This window comes from Plectrocnemia conspersa, unplaced genomic scaffold (genome assembly GCF_051122295.1).
Source record: "Plectrocnemia conspersa isolate PC_06_02 unplaced genomic scaffold, ASM5112229v1 ptg000014l, whole genome shotgun sequence".
NCBI classification, from domain to species: Eukaryota; Metazoa; Arthropoda; class Insecta; order Trichoptera; family Polycentropodidae; genus Plectrocnemia; species Plectrocnemia conspersa.
This window is the reverse complement of record NW_028277178.1, coordinates 16,059,688-16,085,032: the sequence shown is the minus strand read 5'-3', so window position 1 is coordinate 16,085,032 and position 25,345 is coordinate 16,059,688. Positions and strand designations below refer to the sequence as shown.

Genomic DNA, 25,345 nt, shown 5'->3' with positions numbered 1-25,345 from the left:
AGATAACTTGAAACTACTTAACCATACACGTCATTAATCTGATCCCTTATTGATTATTTTTATTTATGTAGATATAATTAACTTTTATTACGATACGTTTTAAAATAATTTCAAGTACAATTAGTATATTGTAGAAAATAAACATGTCTGGTATTGATTATAAACATTACACGTTTTTTAAAAAAAACAATGCACATCTCCACCGGATGTATGTGTTCTCTTAACATATTAAAATGTTTGTCAAGATTACTTAGTCACGTATTTTAGTAAAATTTAATCACGTATCAACTACATAAATATTTATAATCTTTATCATGGTCTGACTTTGACTTTTTTGTACTGAAACGTATTATACACATATCAAGTGTGGATTTAACATGTTCAATCAAACCGACGAGATATCTCATCGTATAATCATGTGAACTTGAAAAACGGTCCAGTTTTATTGTTCGTATGTAAATCTAGTTACATTGCCTTATCTTCAGATCGATCCGATATTACTTAGTATTAGCATAATTTATAAATACAAGAATATTTTACTTATATAGAATCAGAGTAGTTTTTCAGTTGATCTGTGCCGCTAATTGGTTTCGTTGTAGGCGAGGGTCATTTTAGTTAGTTTGGCATTTAATTTTCTCATTACACCATTATAACTGTAAGGCTCGATAAGGCCCGACATCACGATTGGCCTACAATGAGCGAGAGACACAATCGAGGATCAGTCTCGAGAGACAGGCGTCGTCCATTTGGTGATGGTGGGTCGATGAAGTTCGTTCACATCCCATATTTTGGAACGATGATAAAATACGTTATAAAATAAGTATATTTTATCTTACCTTAATTTATTTTATAGCAGGAATATCAGATGAAATCATCACATTCTCATTTCGAGATAATCCAATGTCAGTTTATACATAAAAAAGGTCTTAAAATCTCGCTCAGAATTTGATACCTGAACCCAAATAGTCACCTTTGGTGTTGTGTGTGTATACGTTAATATATTATTATTTAATTATATTAATAAATTAGATTAAAAACATATATATTTATTTTACTGTTTACTGTTTATATTCAAGTTAAGAAATGTGTGGATGTGGATTGATGAGATAATTTGCCGGACACGATCAACTCCAAGGAAACATCTCATTACTTTCTTTGCTCGATAAGGAAATGGGGAATAACCTGATTCGTATAAAAAACGTGATTTATTACTGGCTTAAAAAACATTAGTATTCCAATGCTCTTGTGTAACTTACTGATCAATCATTCAGTTTATTTCATAGCAATATTGTTATTAATCATTCAATAGAAACCAAATCATATTAATAAGTATTGTTTTTTTCATATGCTCTTTATGCGTTTCATAAACATGAATCAAACTGAATACAATTAAATCATTTTAAACTATGTTACGATAATATATGTATATCTATTAATGTTTTTTTTTTAATTTTGGTGTCTATCATCGACGGATTGTCGATACCTCCCTCAGCAACGTTTATTGCATGTCGATGATCTTAGAAAATAGACTCTGGGATACGTATACAGACATAATCCGTACTCTTGTAGAGGTACTTGATTTTTTTGTACATTAGCTAAGATGTAGAAAAAAATATATTGTAAAATATTTCTATACTGTTTTATAAAAAATAAAAATATAGTATATAACAATGAGTATAATGCTTTGATGGAATTACATACATTGAAACCATATTTGAATATGCTAGGTACAGAATGTGAATCGCCGATAAATTATTAAAGTGTCACGCTTTTAGCATAATGAAGTAATATTGCTGAAGTGAGTACGAAATACTCATCTGTGCTTGTTCTTCACTCCCAAGTTTAATTAGTAGTTTATTTTTATTTATGGTTAAAATACCTTCGCTAAACTTTGAGGAAATTACGCCAGATATTTTGGAAGGTTATTTTTGATTGACCACTTTTACGGTGACTCCACATGAGCTTTTGTAAAGACAGCGAATCCGCATTTGTGCGAATATTTTGAAACACTTTTAGGTAATCAGCATATTTGTTTGTTGTTAAATACATCGGAATTAGATGACTTTCAATACTTTATTTGTACGACTTAGCTCGATTTTAATTAATCATTACGACATTCCTCTTAGTGATTAGCAAAATCTAGTTAAACCTAATTTGTGATGATCGATCGAAATTATAATTATATAATAATCACTAATTCCGATCTCCTAGACATGAAAAAATACTAAGGTCCTCATGAAATTCGAACCCAAATATTTTGTGTTTGAACTCCTCTATCATGCTGGTATAAAATATTATATAATAAATAGCAATGAATGCATTCTTTAAACCGCCCAAAATAGAGTATGTATGTATATACTTAGGTTACTATAAAATTAAGTTAGGTACTTTGCCAACGCATTTAAGAAGCATAACCGTGATGCTAGTCCATTAAAGCCTGTTGACACTCAAAATGTCATAAGAATAGGCCGCTATGGCAACAACGGGCTCTTTGTGCTTATTAATAGAACAATCAAATTCGTTACGATAATTAAATGCAACTTGAATTTCGGCCAAGATTTCTCAAAGACAAACAACATAAAATTGGATTAGTTGTTGCAGCCCTCTAAAAAGCTGTTTAGTTTATAATATGTATTGATAAAGACGCCCACAATAAAAATAAGATGTATTATATGTGAACAAGGTATATTCTCTTTATAAAGACCTTTAAATCCTCACATTATCCATAGGATGCTTTTATATACCTAAGGTTGCTGTTTGGAACAGCGTTCATGCTGAAAATGTTATTGGGACCAACTTCTTTGAAGATACTGCTGGCATCGATTTTACGCCCCAAATTAAAGGATGTATTTTTTAATGTACTATCGCGAAAATTAAAGTTTCTAGCTTTACATTTAGAACATCTCATGCTTTCAGCTAATTAAATATTAAATAAAAACATTTTTCAAAATGTATGTATTTTGGAAAACTGTGTAAAAGATAATAATCTTTCTACCGGGAGAGATTTATCTTATTTCATAAAGAAATATCTCGTAAAAAACTTTTCTGGCGAGTATTACAGCGAACTTGTTGTTTTTATTAATCTCTATCGTAGATTTAATGTAATTGCTTATTTTGGCACACATGCTTCGCTAATGACTAATTAAGAGGATCGTAATGAAAACAAAGGCACGTGTCACGAGTCAAATCTCTGCATTGTTCCGCGTGTCGATTAAGTGCCGAGTGACGAATTACTCGCAATTGGACTTGGTCGATTCGCGGAATACCTAATTACGGGGAGTCTCGGGCGAGATGAGACCGGGTGTATGCGCTGGCGCACGCCGACAATCACCAAAGGAATACCAATCGCGGGCAAGTCTCCCCGACTGTCAATCACGGCGGTAATCTTTCGTCGGCTACGTGTCGCACATTTACAATTGCCATGCTTGCTATACACACTACAACTACTATTTCAATTAAGTTTAAGTTATTTTTACCTAACTTCAATAATTCATAACAATAACGTAATAATGGAATAGCGTAGTCCGTAAGGTCTAGACTGGTAACCCTAGGGCCGTGGGCTCGAACCACAGCAGGAATTTTTATTAATAAAAAATGAGCTATTATTTTTTAGCTGCAATGACATCTATATATATAATATATATATATATATATATATATATATATATATATATATATATATATATATATATATATATATATATATATATATATATATGTCACCGATTTCCAGACTTTTGGTCTGGGGTTTAATACATTTTTGTATGTATTCATTATATCTATGATTACCGTTGTAACACATTGGGCATACGACGCTTATAATAAAATAAATAAAGCTTAAAATTAAAATCGAAAAAATCTAAACTCATATTCTCCAAAAGTATTTTTTTTAAAACATTTTATCCGCTTAGTAAATGCTGCTGATGAAAAGAAGGATTTATGCGAATCGTTCAAATATATATATATAAATATTTAAAATGCATAATAATAGCATAATACATAGACAGCTTCACTTATGTTTAGAACCATAATATTAAAATAAAATTAGCATTTCAATATCTTTTTTTATAAAATTAATTTAATTCTCAGATGATTGTAAAATACTTTTGACCTTATAAAATAATCAAATAAATAACCAATATGGAGAATGTAATGCACAAAAAATACTTTCTTGCTTTTCATTCACTTAAAATTGTAAAATTATGTGACCTAAATTAAGTCGCTTTTGAGAAGATATACGTATAGATTCTACATGGATTTTTGGTGCAACCAAATATTAGTAGTCTTCCCCTTAAAAATCAGTCAATATTATAAAATTAGCAAAAGTTTTCATGTGAAACTTTCGTTATTATTCATTTTTTTACAAAATATACAATTAAACTCATTTATGAATTAATTGTCCTTAAACCAAATATATCGTATTATATTTAAATTTTATTTTTAGGAGTTGGAACATCGTAGTTTTTTTTAGTAAACTGCGTCTAACTAAAAATTCTTGAATACTGCGTTTTAAGTTACAGCTAACTTTATGTGGCCCTCCAATATATATTTTTTTTAATTTCTTCAATGCCACCAATAAACTCTCAATATGCTATGAAATTTTACATTTTCAAAATAGCAGGTATCATAAAAAAGTTAAGAGCTTAATTTTACCTGAAAGCAATACTGATAAATGCCTAAAAATAGCTCTATTATTCTAATCAGATAAATTTATATCTTACTATTGCTTCACTTGAATGTATTAATATAAACCTCACAATTTCTTGTCATTCCTGAATAGCTTACAATAATGAAATGAAACAATTCCGGTCTATGTTATTTATATAACATTACAGTAAAAACAATATAATAAATGTTTCAACATTGAGACACATTTTATAGCATTGTCCATAAATGATGATTTAATGTATGGTTTTGTTATATAATACATAACTTCAATTTAAATTTTGATGAAAATGATTGATTATAAAATAAATTATAAATAGTCTCTGTAAAAAATCTGGACAACATTGATGTCTATTTCTTAAAAAATATGTCTTTAATTTAGATCTATAAATATATTATTTTTTTAGTACCATATTTTAAATCATTCAGAAATAAATATTTTTGTAGCCTTCAGTGAAACATACATTAACTGCTATGTTTATAATCAATAAAATTAAAAAAATTAAATTAAATGAAATATTATACAAAGGTTAAGTCATCCATTGCCGCAAATCGAGTTTGCGGCTTTCAAAGTTTTTTGGTCAAAACCCAACGCTGAACAATGAAATGAAGAAAAAAACTTGAGACGAGTCTCATATTCTTAGAATATTGTCGGCGAGACACGCAACTAAAAGTGAAGATAAAATCAACCTATTCAAAATTTAGGGAACTTCGTTCGCAGAAATCCGAAAGAATCCGCAGCGATTTTGACAATTACGCTTTTAGTTTAAAATGTACACATTTTCCCATGGTTACGTTTTGCGATTTCAATCTCACCTCCCGAGATGGAATTAAGATCGTGTAAACACAATTCTAATTATAATTTACATTATTGCAAATGGAATTACCTCATGAATATGTATACGCATAAATTCACGTATAATTAAATCGAGGCGCAGGGGCTTTGAGGAAAATATATTTTTGTGCTATTCATCATATCAAAATTGAGTGTTATAATATTAATATTTTCTAATATAATATAAATACAGTTTTATTTTGTTTAATTACTAAATTATATTTATTTTTACATATATTTATAGATTTATTTTACAAAAATGAATATTCAGTCCTACCCTAAATCGGCCCTGTTTGATAAATATAATAGATACACAAGCGCACCTGCACTAAAGGATCTATCCATTGTCAACCAAACAAAAACGACTCACCTTCGTTTTTATAGACGACAGGTACAATTTTTTATTGACACCGTTCCGAATTAACCATAAATAGATATATGATATATTACGTCTGTAAGATAAATGTATTTTTTTTTCGACTTCAGTACCGATTCAGAGCGGATTGAGTTTTCGCCGCACACGAAGAAAATTAATATCAGGGTCAGAGACATGAAACGTTACATTGTCATATTCTTGACCGGTTGATTTATTCGTTTCTCGAGTGCCTTACATAGGAGAAAACATTTGTCTTGATTGCGTTGCGTTACGAGAAAGCGTGGGTGGTGTTATGATTTCGGATGCCCGTGGGCGCTAAAAACTGCAGTGAACTAATTTTTATCATTGAACAAACTGAGATACTAATATTCGAATGACGAGATAATGTAATGTACAATTATTAAAAAATATTTTACCCCTATATAAATTTAAAAAATTATAATATAGATTGCTCTTCTAATATTTGTTATATCCAGTTATGTAAATTTTATCAATTGTAAAAAAATAAACAAGTATCAAAAAACATACTATATATTTTTAATTATAACAAAATATAGAAAAAGATACTTTTAACCAAGTTGGCTACACTGCAGTTTTCACCGCATAAAGTAAAGGAACAGTGCTTAAAATTACCGTATTAGTACCTAATCCAGTTAGTCCAGTTTTGTGTGATAATACTACTGATATTCATTGCGGACTTTTTATATTCATCTCAATGATGTTATGTAAATGCAAAAAGTAAAAGAGTTGATTGAAAAATAATATTTTAGATTAACGTTTCAATATCAGAAAGTATCAAGATCTGTTCTTTGTGAAACCCTTACCAAAAGATTAGCTTATCCGAAACGCGTAGAGAGTCTAAAAATACTTTAATGATATTGGAATTAATAAACTAGTTCCCAGTCTCAGCAAATGCACTTGGCTTAATAATGATTATGTTGAAATATAAATAAGGGTTCTATAAGTATTATAAGTTAATCCTAAAATAAAATGGATTCATTTTTTTATTTAATATCTTTACATACATTCGTATCTTTACTTTATTATTATACTTATTTTAATTTTATCATATAAAAAATAAATAAACCGATTTACAATCCAAATACTATTGTGTTTTTATTGTTTTGGACTTTTTTGTAATATTTATTATTTAAAATACTTTATAAAAGAGTATATATATCATATTAATAATATTAATTAACCAAACCTTAAAAGCATTTATAAAATAAAATAAATTTTCAACATTTATTTTGCTATTACAATGAAGTAATAGTAATTTTATGCTCTAATATATATTTACGTAGGATTTTCATTATTATTTGGAATAAAAAGTGGGACATATGTATAATATCGTTAGAATTTTAGGTTGTAGGAGGAGACGAAAACTTAGCTTCAAATTTTTTAATAAAACACTGAATTAAATGACATTTTGTAATTAATTTTTAATATATATTTATAGAACACAAGAATAAAAAGCAATGATATAAAACGCCATTAATGTTACGGAGCATATTATTCAGGAGCACAGGCCCTCGGGAACGCACCGACGAAGTGACATAGAATTCTGGCTTCAAAGCTGCCTCACTTTGTTAGGCAGCTTTGTGGTCTACGGTCTAGGAGAGCACAGATAGGGGTTTTCCCAGATATTGCCATAAAAGCCTAGCTCCATTAATGCAGCGTGAAAGCTGCAATTTCAGGAGGTTTTGGAAAGGAATGCCTTAAATTAGCCTGTCAATGACAGTTCACTCCTATATGGATGTACTTAGATAAATTTCCAACATAGCTCATAAGTCCTTTGCCTGGCCAAGGGAGAAGGTTTTTCAAAAGCACTTATTTAATAACCTAATGCAACTCGATGCTTTCTCTACTTCTTAGAAAAACAATCACGCTTTATTATATTACGCTCTTGCTCCAAAAGCAGTTTTTAAGCGGTTCAGAAACCCACTGAAAGCAGTTTAAAATTTAGTTCCAAAAAAAGTCGTTCTTTTTTTAATGAACGGTCGCCACGATATTTTTCCGTATTTTAGGTTTTTAAAGTGAAGGTTTTTTCATCTCAGAGAAAACATTACTGTCACAATTTTAGTGCTATTTGCACTGACAAGCCATTTTTTTATAAAAATATGTCATAGAATAACAGAGCAATGAAATCCCTTCTATGCTTTTTGGTCTATCAATCGATCGTAAATACTATAAATAAGAAAGGACCTAAAATTTAACAATGGCAAATAACACTCTCATGCTTTTTACTCTACATACAATCTATAAAACTGTGTTTTTAAAATCTTACAATTAGAGATAACTTTTAGTTTTTAGAATCGTACAATAATAGATATATTTTATTATTACAGCTTACAATCGATAGACGGTATATTAAATTATTCATCACGATATTTTTCCGCGAGATTAAGAAAATCCAGAAAAATCTTGACTGTGTTAATCGATAGGAATTATAATTATGTTATAATCACCAAGTTTGATCTCCTAGACACAATAGAAATGTATAAACCTTTGGTGTATCTGGAATTCGAACCCACTCAATGTGTTATAAACATTATGACTACTTATTATTTAATAACCAATAATGTATAATATTATTTAGATTGCTCTTAAAAAAGATTGAATATGATCTTAATATTGATGTTATAGGACATGTGGGAAATTATATATGAAGACGACTTATTTTTGTTAGAAAACTTGATAAGTAAAATAGCCAGTCAGTAATAAAAACATACCTCAAATACCCCTTATTTTCTAACTGACAACTCTTTTTTAATAACTTGAATCCTTACTTATTATTTTCTATACAAACGATTAATTTTGCTTAAGCCTAAAATTCACTAAATTATTTATTCTTATTATGCAATATAATCCCATATTATCTTTGTTAAAATTAATTAATTTCTTAATAATTGTAAAGAAAAAAAGAAAATGATTATAGTAATTCCACTTATGAATAACTCTTAAAAATCAAGATTTGATACAATATTTTTACAGATATTTTATGCTTCTTGAAATAGTATTCAGGTATGGATCATATTAATTTTCACGAATCTAAATCAATAACTATTTTTCAACAGTATCTTGCTATCCACTATAGCACAAAAGCTGACTCATTATAGAATTTTTATAACCCATAATGTTCTCCCTGTTGCAATATATGATATTACTATTTTCCATTTAAGACCCCATGTGGATTTGTATCCATAGCTGAGTGACTCGTAGGTGGAAAATTTATATTCATTGATTTTTATATATAATAATAAAAGTATGAAACATTAAACACGAGCATTAATATTCAACGCATCCTACAAACACACATAAATAAAAATAGAACCATAAAATGGACAAATCGACCTACTTCAGTACCGAAAATACAATTCGAAGGTAAACTTTCTCCTCAAATCGATCTATATACACACACTTACAAATACATATATGTATGTATATACCGTTGTTTTGCCTCGAGCTTTCAATTACGCTGTTTGACGTGTGCACTTTTCCTTCTACTAGTCCAGGAAATCGTCTATCGTTATCGTTCATCAAAGGTATGGGGATCATGGCTAGCAGTCAAAGTAATGGTTCGAAGACGTGGATAACAATTTTAAGATGAATAGCTCCGATGGTCCATACATGATCCGTGACCTCACGTCAGCATCCGTTATCCACGCCAATGATGGATATACTTGTATAAGCATAAGATATAATATATAAATATATGTATTAGAGAATTTTATTACCGCACAAATATTACATTTATGGATATCTGATTTGTAATATTTATTAGTATCGTACAATCGAAGTAAAGCATGATAGTAGTTTAAATAATTTTATATATGTATATATGAATAAGTATTAATCTAATCTATAATTTTTATGAAGGAGTGATCTTAAATATTTTAATCTTTTTAAGTTATCTTATCTCGCAGGTTAATAGCGAGGTTGATTAACTTAAATAGCGCTAGTACTTACTGTGACTATTACTGTTAATAATTCGCCTAGCACCTTGTGTCAGGTGACGATACCCTAAGAAAACTTATTTATTTAATTAATTTTTTGTATTATGTAACATAAACTGTTAATGCCTATCGTAACTAAATAGTATTTTTATTTTTTCAGAATTGGCGAAGTTATCACAACCTCGCCATAAAGGTAATCGCCAAAAATAATTATTTGTGCACGTTCTATATAAATTTAATAATTATTTATTTAACCATTATGTGCATGTCAATCGCATGATTATTGTAGGTATTAATTTAACTAAAATAGTAAAAAAAATCACAATTCTACTGCATGTTATCACTAAAAAAATATATCATGTTCGTAGCGTCTACTTTTTACTATGAATCGTTGTATTCAAAAGAAAAAAATAGTAACTTGTATACACAATCTCTAATCGGAGCATGACAAATTAAAATAATTTTTCATACGAACCAAACTGGCTTCTGTTACAATTAATTGTTATTTAACGATCCACCTGTAAGATCGCCCAGGAATGAGTTTACAATTCCATAATTCGAAACCACGAAACAATGCAAGGCATTGTCTAATAAATGCTTTTTTGTGCTCTTAACCGTGAGAAGCTCGCAGGTGAAATTGCTTCACACGCAAAAGATGTCCGTTTGAAAACAATCTAACGACACAACATAATCGGGACGAATCTCGATTAAAATTTAACCATAATGCACGTGTGATTAAATATATTGGCGCATGTGCCGTAACAGTACCACAGATATCGCATTCGTTTCCCTTTGCAAAGTTAAGGAATTTGCGATCGCAGGTACATTCGTGAGATGTAACACTTAATTCTGTGTCATAACTGTACTTTTACGAAGATAACTTTAAAGCTAAACCCACATGGATATAAACGCGATTTTTACGTGATAAAAATACAATTTGAATTAACATCATATATGTCAAAAAAGTCAATCGCCATTTTAGGCTCAGTCTAATAATTTCGTTTTAATACTGCGATAAAATTAAAACCGAAAATATTTACCATTGAATTTTATATGAAAAAATTACGTTTAATTTATTTATTATGATAGAAATCTTAAAGTGTTAATGTATATTTTTATTAAGTTAACTATTTATGGAATTTATCTATCGCTTTATATCCATAATTTTATGTATATTTACAAATGATATGTTAATTAATAATATGCATATAATGTGTCGATGTTTAACGAACGTTATTAAATTTAAATAACTATGGTTATATATAATATACATCAATAATAGTAACATAAATTTATTCTTAACAAAGCGAATATAAAAAAGCTGCATATTCAAGTCGTTTTCATTTTATTGCTGGCAAAGCTCTCGCGCGGCACGAGAGCTTTAATGGTGAATTACACTGCGAGCTTAAATTTATTCGTTTTGCACAAAAACTTGTTTAATAATAATAGCTTTTGTACATAACTTTGCACCGCGTAAAGAAATTAGCGTGGAAAATCACATTTTATTATGAGTAGCCAGCCGTGGAAACTGCTTACGATTTTTGATATAACCATAATTTTACCTCATTACATACTGATTGGATTCAACGCTAAAATGCCGTATATATTGTATAAAGTTATACACCACAATGAAGGCGTCTAATATTATGGTACGTTCCATGGGAATTTTAACTACTTAATTAATTTGATTTTATCAATGATTATCTATTTATACTATAATTTAAATTAAATTTATAACATAAAAAAATATGTAAAAATCATTTATATGAAATTGTAATGTGAAAAATGTAGGCATTGCTTAATCTAATTATTTTATTATTATATTATATACACCTAAAACTAAGATTTTAAAATTAAAAAAAAAATTTGCCTCTGACGCAATTATTTGTTTTATTTGACAATAAATATCTAATAAAACTATTAGGATATAAATGTTTTGATTTTTGGAACATGGTTTCGATTAAATAAATATTTGTTTTTCGTCACAGCATCATAGTGTTTAAACAGCTATTTTAACCCTTTGGAAGCGTTAATCAAAAATAATATTTAATTGTTTTTTTTTTAAATGCAAATTTTACCTTGATACTGTGTTCAAATGTTTTGATTTTTTAATTTTTATATATTTAAAATGATATTTTATGTTTATTCACAAAAAAAGGTTTTTTCTTAAAAAGCATTTTTTTACTGATTTTTGCGTAAAAAATCAATTGGGCAACTTTAGTCGATTTCCGCGTTTAAAGGGTTAAAACGAAACATTACTTTAATTGCCATTAAATGATGTGCCAAAAGATCGTATTAAACGTCAAAATTCAAATTGCAAAGAAATTAATATTTTAAATAATTTGATTTACTATCATATATAGACGTTATTGATTTTCATCTCGTGAATCATCGCAACACAAAATTGACAATGCTAGAAGCATTCATCTCTGATGTAAATTTCTGTCACATTTAACGATCCTGTAAATTATTTATTTATCGAAAATTACCCTCATTCTGGAATACTACAGTGATTCTGCTCTTTATGCTCTTAATAACCGAATACGTGCGGCAATTAATAACTATAATATTTAATAAATAATATGTTATTTATTATGATCTTAAAAATAATTGACTACCTTTCAGCATTGCCAAGTGTTACGTTGTCACATTCCCAGATCCCCTTGCCCGACGAAATTCTCTTACAGCTTAGGTGGAGCTGTTTTACACTAAGAAGCTATCGTCAATGACATAGGAGTCACATTCAAACAGAAATGGAGATTTCGTATACGCATCGCCATAATTTGAAATTAGGGGTCGAGGATGCTCGGTTTTTATATGCGGAGCGCGTGTCACTTCAATGATTTATTGCCGATTTACGTTCTGTACGATACACTAATTTGAAACTTCCGCAAATATGGCTCCAATGTCTGAAATCCAAGCGAAGAAAAATTTTTTAAACGAAAATTTTGTCATTGGAGAGAATTCAAGGAAAATTTCTGAGATATCTCTACAAGAGTGTATACGGATCGTATCCGTATTTGTATTCTAGTGCCTTTATGTTAGGAGCATTGGGATAGAATTCATTCCATTCTTGGCGTAGCGTCCACTCAATGAATAACTCTTTAATGTTACTAAGGGGTGGTGTCAACAACCCATCAATTTTCGGCGACTTTCGGCTGGTTTTTTTTTTTGTTTATATATTATTACGCTAATTTTTTTACCTACAATTTTATTAATTATAATATAATGATTTAACAATAAATATTTATAAAATTCATCATTTTCTTAACATTGTTTTAATTTTCCTACAATCTTATTCTACTGTAATAGTTTTGCCTGATTTAAGAAACCATACTATTGTCATATTTTTTTCGGATGCAAAATCAATATCTAAACGTGTTTTTTTTTTAGAATTTTCGCTGTCTTACCATTGCCTTGTTCGTATAGAATTCATTTATCATCGCAGGTAATAATTCTTCTAAGGAATGGTGTCCTATGGTTTCTGAGAACTAACGAAGAACACACTTCTAAAAGTTGTTGTGTTTTCCTTTCGCGCAGTTCGTACGGTACTCATTAATCCATTTTATCACATTTCTTATGGCTTCCATATGTCGAGAACTGATCTGCAAGTGTCTGAATATATGTTTGTGAATAAAATTCAATAGTGTTTTTAAATTTTTTAATCAAAAATATATGAAGATCGTCACTGAGACTCATTTTCAAGGTTAATATCGCCAGTAAGATATTTCTTAAGCCAACGTTTTACAGTTCTCTGACTAACAGTACCCTCGCCAAATCCGAAATTGCTATTTCTCGTGGCCTATGCCGCACTGTGCTTCAATTTGAGCTCGTTATAAAGGATACGTAGTACTTTTATCGGTACAATAATGCATCAGTCTTGTTATAATCACAGTCTGTATACGACCAATTGGCCACTTCTATACATATCTCTATTTTTTTTTTTAATACTTTGACATAAAAAACGAAATAGAGCATCTTTTTAAATCAAATAAAATAATAAAATATATTTTTGTCCATTAATTTCGTTAGATTTCCAATTTGGTTTTCTATTTAAAAAATATTTAATATTGAAATCATAATTATAAATTTTATCTCTGTTATGTTGGGATAAAGTATAATTATATCACATCATTGACACGTGCTGCAATTTTCAGGCTTAACCGCAAACTTGATTTGTATACGCGTATGATATGATACATAATTATATCTACTATGACATCGCGCATTATTTTCACGAATAGGTTTTATTGTATGCTTTACTATAGATTAATATTCATGCGTGTACTTTCGACGTTTATAGATTAATATTTTTTTGATCACACTTATTACGGTTTAATGTGACTAGCATTAGCCAGAGTCGGTCGACAATAATCTCGGGGAATGTTATATACGAGTGGCTTTAAAAAGAAATGAGACGTAAATGAACGAACCTGGGTCCGGAGGCTGCGTGGTCAACGAACTCACGAACCAGCGGCCAGAGGCTCTCCATACCCAACTATGGGACAATCTTCGTTACGGTTCACACTTTTCCGATTTGATCGTTTCCATGAACGACAATATTGATCCTCTCAGTATTGGCTACAAATAGTCTCAATAACAGTTTAAATTATTACAGGTTTATATTCAACAATTTGTACGTGAAAATCACGATGGAGATTATATCTTACACGTAAAAATATACATATAGGATTTTACACGATAAACTCCGTAATTTGAAACCCGGAACTCAATCACATAACGATAAAATTTATCATTTATTATCAACCATTACATATATGTACATATGTATACATGTACAGATGTACAATATAATATATTACTATTTTATTTATCATTTATGAAATGTGATAAATGTTGAGTTTATGCTATAATTATAGGTAATTTTATTATTTTAAATATTTTAGAATTTGCTGTTATCTCTTATATTAAATTTATATACGTACTTGATGCTTCCGGGATATAGTTTGTAGGATATAGTATACATACCTATATATAAATAATCATAGATGTTATTGTCTATGAGCCACATAATATTAAGTATTCTTAAAAAGACGTGCAATATATCTACTATCCAGAACATTTAAGCTTTTTTAATATTTTTTTAGATACAGACTTTTTAACTGCTTACGGTCGACGCCCTGCATTTAAACAATAACTATAGTAAAACATCATTAGGATATCTTCTAACATATATTATAGTGTTATTTAATATAGATAAAATTAAATTAAAATAAAAATTCTATGAGGTTCAATAACTACCAATATAAAAGACATTTACAAATGTTTCGTTTATGAATTGGATTTCTGAAACTGAAATCGAATTTAATAGTGTGATTGATTACAAATTCCCAAGTCTTGGGAATTCGTAACTTGGATATTTAAACAAACAATAAATCCGCATTCATATAAAAAAAATATCTAAGGTTTTTTTCAGACCTAAAAATAAAAAAAATTATGATTACATTAAAAAATGTTTACTTTTATTGCGGGATCTTGCATTGCCGATTGAAAAACAATCTTAACCATTTTAAATTTAAGCACAAGTCACTTACTAGAAATTAAAAAAAATATATTATACAGATAGTGTTTCTTTAGACATAGTACTTCTCGAGAAAAATATCAAATCGAGAATTTTCATAGAGCCTTTTTTGTTAAAAATAAAATTCGTAAAAATATTTTGATATGTTTTACAACTGCTGCATAAGGAAATCTGGGTCCGTGCCAGATGTTTTAAAACATATGCTTTCTTGGAAAGTGCTTGAAAGGCAACAAATTAACGATTTTCTAAACTACTCTAATCAGCCTTATCTTTGCTTTGAGGATCTGAGAACTACGATAACAATTAGATAATGAAAAACCGCTCCCCGTGAGAATCGGCAGATTGTGAAAATGTATGGAAATTTTCTACAAAGTTACGCCATTAAATTTGCCTGTCGGCAAAATTAAATCTCGTGTTTTCAATAATACTTATTAATTTATCTTTCATTTTCGAAATATGAAAAATGTAAAGTAGCAACATCTGTTATTAACATATTTTTCTACGATGACGATTATTTGTGTCCTTTATAATAAAGCATCATCTTATTGAAGTTTGTTCTCTTCAACGATCATTCAGTTTTCTGTTTAATAATAATAATAATATATATATATATATATATATATATATATATATATATATATATATATATATATATATATATATATATATATATATATATATATATATATATATATATATATATATATATATATATATATATATATATATATATAATGTTTATCTAAAATGATACACTTGATCATTATAATCACATACTATATGCAACATATATTTTTTATTTACCAAAATCTCTCGAGGAAATCGAGAAGTGAAAATTAGAATTCTCATTTCTCGAAAAATTAAAAATACCAAGAATACTTTTAAAGATATATGTAAAATAATAACACTTATAAAACAAACTATTATGACATTGTTATAAAGCATAATATTAGTGTGGCGCAGACCCTCCGCGACGCGCCACCTAATGATGTTGTTGGTTGAGTGCGTTCTAGAAGGCCTTAAATGAGGCAAAATCTTCAATGGGCCGACAGAATAAGTTACCTCTCTTCTTTGGCCAACGAACTATCCAGCGTGGCTCACTACTTTTGCAATCACAGCCAACAATTTATATTCGATTATATCTCTTTTTAAAATTGGTTCTGTATTTTTATTTGAATTTACATATATCAATTTATAAATATCTAGATTATTAGGTACATTATGAACTAATTTAGACTAAATATTCCTACTGGTATTTTAAACAATTTTAAAAGCAATGTTTTTAATTCAAAATTATTGTATATATTCGAATCAATTTTTATGATATACTTCGATTTAATTTAAATAAAAGTAGTGTATCCTAATACTTTTTTTAATGGACCACTTTAAAGTTTTAAATATCTTATCGAATCTCAAAAAAATACAATTATTTTCATAATATAATAATAATATAAAAATTACATAAGAGAAAATAAGGAAAATGGATTTTATAAGTTTATTATTTGTTTATATTTTAATATTTTTTTAGCAACTTTATTTATTAATAAAAATAATATGAAAATTCTTTTACAATATTTTTTTACGATAAGGAAAAAAGCGCATTTTTATCTTTTCTGCTATTACAAATTTGAGGATATTTTTTTATAAATTTCCATGTTGTCTTAGCGCATTTGATCGTGTAGCGAATTATTTGAAGGACGTTGTACAAAGTGTACTAAATTTCATATATTATTTCTTATTTATAAATAATTTATCATATATTTTAAAATTCATCGTAAAGATATTTTAACCGAAATCAAACCATATGTATGTGTATGTAAAAGTATTAAGCAAGTATTTAGAACGATTATTATGAATATATATCCGAGTTTTGATATTTTATAGGCGATTTTACCGACTTTTTATAAAATTTAGATAGGTTTCCGTTCCGGCATTTTTTACAGAAATATCGTGAGATTTTATTAGGGCAAAAAAATTATTTATTAAAGCGATTGTCAAAGAATGTAAAAAAATAATTAACTTTCTTTACTAAAACCATTATGAGACATTTATCATCGTTGCTGTCGATATAATATCGTAATTTGTTACTTCAGTTAAACATTTTATTGGAATAGTTCAAATCTAGTTTATGGTAAGAAAATAATTAAACCTAACTAGCTTTTGATTTAATTATCGTAACAACACATCAATTTTAAGTGCACTTACTTCAGCGGCCGCTCAACTCGACTGGTATCGAAGCTAACATTGAACTTTTGACCGGAGCGTTCTCGAAGGACCCTCCAAGAGCTCGTAGCCCCTCTGGCTGTTATGCACATCCGAGCCTTTCATAATTGTTGCGTTTATTATGTGCAATGATCGTAATTGTACAGCTCGTCTTCTCCTCTCTCGCTCGCATATTTTTTCTGAAAATTTACATAAAACCCCAAATTTCTTAATAAAAATATATAATATTTTTGCAGACGCGTCTTCTTCGAACGAGGCTGTGCATCTGCAACAACGTCTCCGCAGTCTCAGCAGTGAACTGGTCACCTTGAGGAACCGTCTGCACGTAGGGCAACCGCCCACGCCCAACAAACAGCCCGTGCTGCAACCACAGGTAAATGCATCCTCCTCTACTACGTGCTTATAAAGGTCTCATAATATACGGTGTGCACTGTGTAATAAAATAATACCCAGATATTCTAATAAGATGTATAAAGACACTCAATGTGTTAATAAAGTCATATTGAATGGATATGGCATACGAAATGAAAATAATATTAATATGAGAATAAATCATGGTTACCCTGTGATTCCAAGTTGAGATTATTTACAAGTAAACATACAAACGAAGAATCTCATTCAATGATCAAACATACAGAGTCGTATTTACATTGCGTATGATAATTCCTATGGTATGGTAAAATACAATCTTTATTGTAGCGTAAAAAATATAATTGTTCATCATTGTGTTGATTTTGATAATACGTATAATTTTATTATTAATATTTATTAAGTTTTATAACAGATTTTTTCTTGTGTTGTCTTATAAAACTACATGATTGATTAATAAAGTTGTAAATAAAACCCCAAGAAAATCCACCAAGTAATGCATTAAAGTGTTTTACTTTATATTATAGATCATGTTTCGACATTGAAATCTCTTGATATGCGCGTATTTTTTTAATAACTTTAAGATCAGAAAAAGTATTGTAATGTTTAATGACTTTGTGGAGGAATTGAGTAAAATGTATTTAGTTAGATTAAATCTTATTTTACCGAAAAATTTGATAGATTTACATAAAACATTATAGCAATAGTTTTGTAAATAATCCCAGTTTTATTGTAAAATGTAAATTATTAGTGTCTTTACTACACATATTATTTATTTTTCTAGAAAGGTGGATATATTTTAGGTAATATTTGCTTCTCGCACATTGTAACATATTTTCACAGCATGTCTATATTTGCTTAAAATTGTTTATCTTTAAATGTGACTATTCGACAAGATTAATTTAAGCACACGAATAATTTGCCGTTCAATGGTTATATTTTAAATGCATTAGCAACAGATTTTTTATAGTATCATTAAAAAAGTATATGTTAATGATTTTTATATTGACTTAAAAATTCGAGAGAGAGAAAAAGAGAAAATCCAAAATATAATACACAAGCTAAGCTGAATAGTACCAATGTGTCAAAATAAATAACTATCTTCATGAGATAAAAGATATATTTTGATTTAAAAAATGCGTTAAACCAGCTTCTTATCGACTGACTAAAACAATCGAGGATCCTAAATAAGAACTTAGCATTGACTGCGAATAAATTTGTAAAAATATATAAAAATACTAGCACTTCAAGCATATTTATATTAAAAAGGAAACAGTACTTGAGCAAGAATATACCTAAAAAAAGGCTTCTAGCCACATGGATAGGGATTCCAATCCCGGGATCCCGAACGATTTTCAATACCCGATGAGTCCCGGGATTATAAAACATAATCCCGAATTTTTCGGATTGGTTGATTTATCAAGCACAATCGAATTATTATTGACAACATCGTTATATTTCGTGTACAAACTTACGCGAGTTGCACGTGTCATCTGTGAATCTTTGAGGCTGTGAGTCTGAACGTGCTTTTTCAGCAGCAGGCTGCTTAGGAACCAAAATCAGATCAAGACTAAATGATAAAACACTTGATGCTTTGATGTTACTTCGTGAGTTTTATTCAAAATAATGTTTTCAATTAATTGTGTCTATGAATGTACATAGGTATGTGCATACATTGTCAAAAGTTCATTTTTTTCTTCTCAAATAAATATATAAGACCTTCCCTTTTTTATTTTTATTATATTATTTTATATTTTTAGTCCAAGACTAAAATTATACGTACTTTATACATTGTACGTTATAAAAAACAGATGTAAATATTGTATTATTCATTTTAAATTATTTTTGTCGATAAAATAACATGAAAATTATCCCGGGACTGGTCCCGGGATCGACTAATTGCAATACCGAAATCCCGGGATCAAAATTTTGGCCCGGGATTGGAATCCCTACACATGGATAATACTGATGAAAACATAGTATACTGACTTTTGTTACATTTTACAAGAAATGCAAAACAAAATTTATAAACATTTTTAAACAACTTTCGCTCAAATGATTATTCTAAAACCAGAAAACCCAACAGAAAACATTACTAAATAACGGCCATTAAGAAACTGTTTTAGCAGCTAATTATGTCTCGTTAGTTCGGTTTCCAGAAAAAGCACTGAAACATTGAAGATGTTTTACCTATAAGAGTTATTCGGAAAAAATATGCTCAGAAATATTCCTGGACCTCAGTCAAGTCTTTGCTAATGTGTAATCTATAGAACTTGAAAACCATATAGATTTGTTATAGTCTGAATATTAAAGGGATAATTCAATTAAAATAAAAAAAAACATTCATATTCTTAAGAAAAATATCAGCTGGAGTACCTCAACTAAAAACAGTACTATGCATGTTATATTCATAATCGAGAACTCGATACAAGTAGTTAACAAACGCTGCATTGACAAAGTCAACAAGTGGACTAAAAAGTAGCATACCGACCTGTTTCCGATAACGATCAATCAAGAAGAATACAGTGGCCAATACCGCATAGTACTACGGCATGATTTTGGACACGAAGTTGCGATGGAACGAACACATAAAATTAAATAACTTATGTCAAATTATAATGGCTTCTTGGAAGACATATAATAACCCAAAACTTATATATGCATATGGTTTTCAAATAAGAAACATTGAAATAAAATGAAAAAAAAGCGTTAAACACCTGGGCTTTCACCTGAACTCCAAACTTAAATTTAATAAATATATTTTAGAACTTCGCTCTAAAGGCCATGCCACAATTGCGACCCTTAGACCAATATTTAACATAAATAGCGCGCTTACAATAAAAAATTAAATTTTATTCTATAAACAATTAATTATACCCATTTTAACATAACAGTAACGCCAATAATACCAATGTCTCTAAATTACAAGTCATTGAATATAAAGCTACAAAAATAATATATAATACACCTTTGTATACTGGTCTTTAAAAAAATGCATATAAGCCTTCAAATATTTACAATTAAAGAACATTCATCAGTGACTACAACCTTAAATTTAAATACAAACACAGAATGGCAAAGCATATATTGTTTTTTTTTATAAAGACAACATATCAATGGTTCCAGTTCTCCGATGAAATGTACTCAAATTATTACTTAATTAATTGTTTTCTTTTGTTTCCTATATTTTTATTTTTGATTTGCTTAAATTGTTAAAAAAAAATAATAAATCAGGAAGCATAAGCTGTGTCTTTGCTAAATGTTACATACAAGACAAAACGAATGTGTAAGATCATCATGAGATAAGTCGCATCAAATACACTATTATTAGTTTAATTTAAAATTAAAGATTGTAATGCTTTTTTAATAGTATAAAAATATATTCTAAAAATTCGTTCAATCCTTAGGTACCTTTAGGTGGATTCGGTTCAAATCAAACATCACTGCAAGGAGGCCCGGTTGTGCCTCCAAGACATACACCAGCACCTTTACCTCCCCCACATCATCCACCAGTACCACCTCCAGGTAGTCACTCAATGTTCAAAAACATTCAAAATATTTATAGTATATTGTTCAGTCATATAAGCATTTTTCACAGATATATCAAATGTTGCGACAGCGCCGAGTGCCATGAAAAGTGGCAAAGGAAGCGGGGGCGTCCTGATCGAGGGCGCAGTCTCCTCGGACGCGTCTGTCTTGGCGACCGGGGGCTCGACTGTGTCCGCGGGTAGCGGAGGCACCCGGGTGCCTCACCTGCCCGACTTGACCCACCTGCCGGGCCCCCTCACAGAAGACGCGGTCATCAAATGCCTTCAGGCCAAATTCTACGCCAACAAATTCTATGTGAGTATCATTCCTACTATACCTACACTAGCACTTACCCTAACGAGCAGATAACAGCAGATTTTCACTTCATTTCAATCACTGTTTATGTAAAAAACTGAGTGTGAATATAATATAAAAAGGTATAATCAACTTTTAACAATACTTTCATTGAACAGTGTGATCCGCTTTCATGGTATGGATTGTATAGTAGATAATCGTACGTTAAACTTCTACTGCCCCGTTCAAACCCCAGTAAATGTGACAATAGAGTGTTAAATCTAACGTAGTACAGAGTTCAAAGATCGGTCAAAGCAACTATGACCTTTCAACTCGTTTTCAAGAAAGATTTTCGTCAGTCGGGCAACGGAATTGGCAGTACATAGATCACGCCTTGCCAATATTTATGTGCGAACGTGCATACATTATTATAGCTATCAATGTACAATACAATAATAGTTGTGGTACTTTCACGTTGTTATTTACCATTGGCAGTTGCGATAATATTACATTACGCAACGCAGTCTGACTTCTAATTGCTGGATAATAAATTATAGTTATAAACACGTCTGCGTCCTGTTTTACATAATAATTTCTCACCGGTAACGGACCCTGCGAACAATCTAGCCAAGTTTTGAGAATTGGATCAATCTTAGCTATGTACAATCTACAACAACGATACGATTGTTAGAAAGGTCATTTGTTTGAGTTGGTTGAACTAGCGACAACAGCAACACAAAGGAAAAATCAGATAGGTATTTTCAGTACAATCCTCCAACAAATTTTGTACAGCTTAATACGATATGTGATAATTTTATTCACAGATTAATTCAATTAAAATTATCTCGAAGAGGGTTTAATATGTATTCAAAATAAGCTTAATTTACAACAGTCGCAAAGTATTGCTTTGATTGCGTGATGGTTATGATTTTTATCAATAGCAGTGATTAGCTAATCTGTAGAAATAATTTCTCGTGCTTTTGCGATCGAAACTAAATTTTAAATACTATTACGGCTTAATATGTTGTCTTTGTACAAAGCGTTTAACAATTTCTTATGTAGTTTACAATAATTTATAGCAAACATTGCCGTCGAAAGTACGCCTTATACTACTAATTATTATGATTAAATGTAATCTACATATATTTTTACTTCCCTATTTACATACGTATAATGTCATAGTATCCTTGCATACATATTTTACAAATCAGGATTTTAAATCAATATTTATTAATAGCATAGTCATAATAATTTCATTCACATCTTCAGCGCCAATAGTTGCTTATAGAAATCACAAACTCAAAAGCTGTACCTAAATACATGTAGTCTTGACAGTATATTTTAACTCACTTTATCATTATTTAATGCATTACTCACGTCAAGATCTTTGTACCAAAAATAAGCTAACTTTGCGTGCTAAAATTCTCATAAACTCCATAATAACACTATAGAACAATTTTGTGCTTATTCCCACAAAGATGTGCTGCATTTATAATAAAGACAATATTTTTTGTTGTAATATCATATTTATTAGCGTGAGTTTCATGTGCTCTTAATTAAAACGGCTATATTATAGATTATAACCTGGTAATTGCACTTTTCAATGGAAAATTTAATTAATAACCGCAAGTGATAATGCTGTTCCAAAATGTCTATGAAACTCAATTCGTGAAAATGAAGAAATACCTAAACCTAATCTACATTAATTATCAATAAAAAAATAATTTGAATCAAGTCAAAAAAACAGACTAAGTCAACTCAGGTGAAAATAAGCAAAATAAGAACTACAGGCAAACATCGCATTTCGCATATTGCTCCATAGTTTGTCTGCACTTCGATATTACACCATGCTTAAAAAATGTAATAGTTATCCTTTCCGATATTATATACGAAATTATAATATGACAGTATTGGTTAAAGTGTATTCTAACCAAATTTTGATCAATAGGAGGGCGCAAAAACAATTATCACTTCTCAGAAGTCAAAAATTCACGTCAAAAGCAATAAAATCGTGTCGGCGCCGTCGCAGTGGGAACGCTCGGTAACGAGCGTTCCCACTGCAACGGTGCCGACGCGATTTTATTGCTTTTGACGTGGATTTTTGACTTCTGAGAAGGGATAATTGTTTTTTGCGCTCTCCTAATGCTCAAAATTCGGATAAGATGTGCTTCATTCAAATCATAATATAGTTATAAAAAAAATGATACGATTTTAGTGTGGATTTTTGACTTCTGATAAGGGATTACTTCTGAAGGGTCAGAATTCGATTTGTCTTTTTTCGATACTCGTTTATTGTAAGTCGTAATATTGTTATAAGTAATAACTGAGCGTTTCCACTGTGTCGGCACGATTTTATTGCTTTTGACGTGGAATATCTCTTTCTTTATGCACTCATCTTGTATGGGGATCAAAATATGATCAATCTACTTTTAGATCAGATGTAAGACTTACAAAATATGAATGACAACAAAAATAATGGTCCACATGCGTTCCTAAATGCGTTTTGGTTTCCGATCTTAACCAAACTTATATTAGGAGCATGTTGTAAAATCATACTAGAGCTAATTTTTTGGTTTGTTCTTATTTTTGGGTAAGCACGGTATGAATTAAAATATTATTTTGCGTGACAAATTTCATAAGTTGATTTTCTATGGGAATTTAAATTACTTTTTAGAATTATTATTTTGATCTGTAAGAGGCACCTTTGCGAGTACTTTATCATCAACTTGTATCTCTTATAAAGACTAAAAATGACGTTTGTACGAATAATTTGAGAAATATAATTAAGATATTTTGATCATTTCCAAAAAAATAGAGAGCAGTGGACAATGAAGCGCACTGAGTTATTGCTTTTGACACCAGATACAATCAAGACAATGTTAGGAAGCAATTTAAAATACAAAACGCTCAGTGCCTTGTTATTTTTAAAATACATATATATTTTCTAAATTGCAATAAATGTGTAGTTAAGATAAATTAGCTCATCTTTTTTAAAAAAAAAAAGTACTTATCTTTAAGGTGATTTTTTTAAATTACTAATGTTTTACTGTTACTATTTTTTTAACTTAAAAAACAATTGGAATATATTGGAATATTTCTATTTATCAGTGGCGTAGCTATGAGGCGGGCCGCCCCGGCCGGCACTTGCTTGGGGGCGGCAAATTCGCGATGGGATCGTCTAGTGTGGTTCTTAACCTTGAATGCACTAAAACATATATAAATCCACGAATAACAAGAGCTTAATAATAAACAATTTAAAATTTTAAGAAATGCTGATTTTATGACTGCAAAAAATGTATGGAGATTAAGGATCGCCCTGGATGGCACATACCCTAGCTACGCCGCTGCTAGTTATACTATTATATATTCGAATAGTCAGACTAAATATATGTAGTGTTGATGCATATAGTCAAATTTGTTTATTTTTGACTATTTATTTTTTTACGGCTATGCAAATCATAGCTTTCTATGTATTAGAAATTAGGTCATCTCATTAGTTATTATATCGGGATTTAGTATTGTTACGTATTGTGCGTATGAAATTTTTAAGACAAGTT

General features: G+C 29.6%; 1 protein-coding gene across 7 annotated transcripts in view; it reads left to right on the top strand.

Annotated features, from left to right (window-relative positions):
• dachs (unconventional myosin-IXb-like dachs) overlaps positions 1-25,345 on the top strand; it is a 102,455-nt gene that overhangs the window by 68,059 nt on the left and 9,051 nt on the right. For 4 of the 7 annotated variants that reach the window (XM_088203230.1, XM_088203229.1, XM_088203232.1 and 1 more), the window contains 3 exons: positions 17,834-17,970; positions 21,374-21,491; positions 21,565-21,809. Coding sequence is in view for 2 of the 7 variants with exons in the window: in XM_088203234.1 (XP_088059360.1) it covers positions 17,834-17,970; positions 21,374-21,491; positions 21,565-21,809 (500 nt within the window). In the remaining 5 variants the exon portion in view is untranslated. Of the gene's footprint in view, positions 1-9,992; positions 10,026-17,833; positions 17,971-21,373; positions 21,492-21,564; positions 21,810-25,345 lie in introns of all 7 variants that reach the window. The other 3 variants (XM_088203233.1, XM_088203228.1, XM_088203231.1) reach the window with 1 other exon arrangement.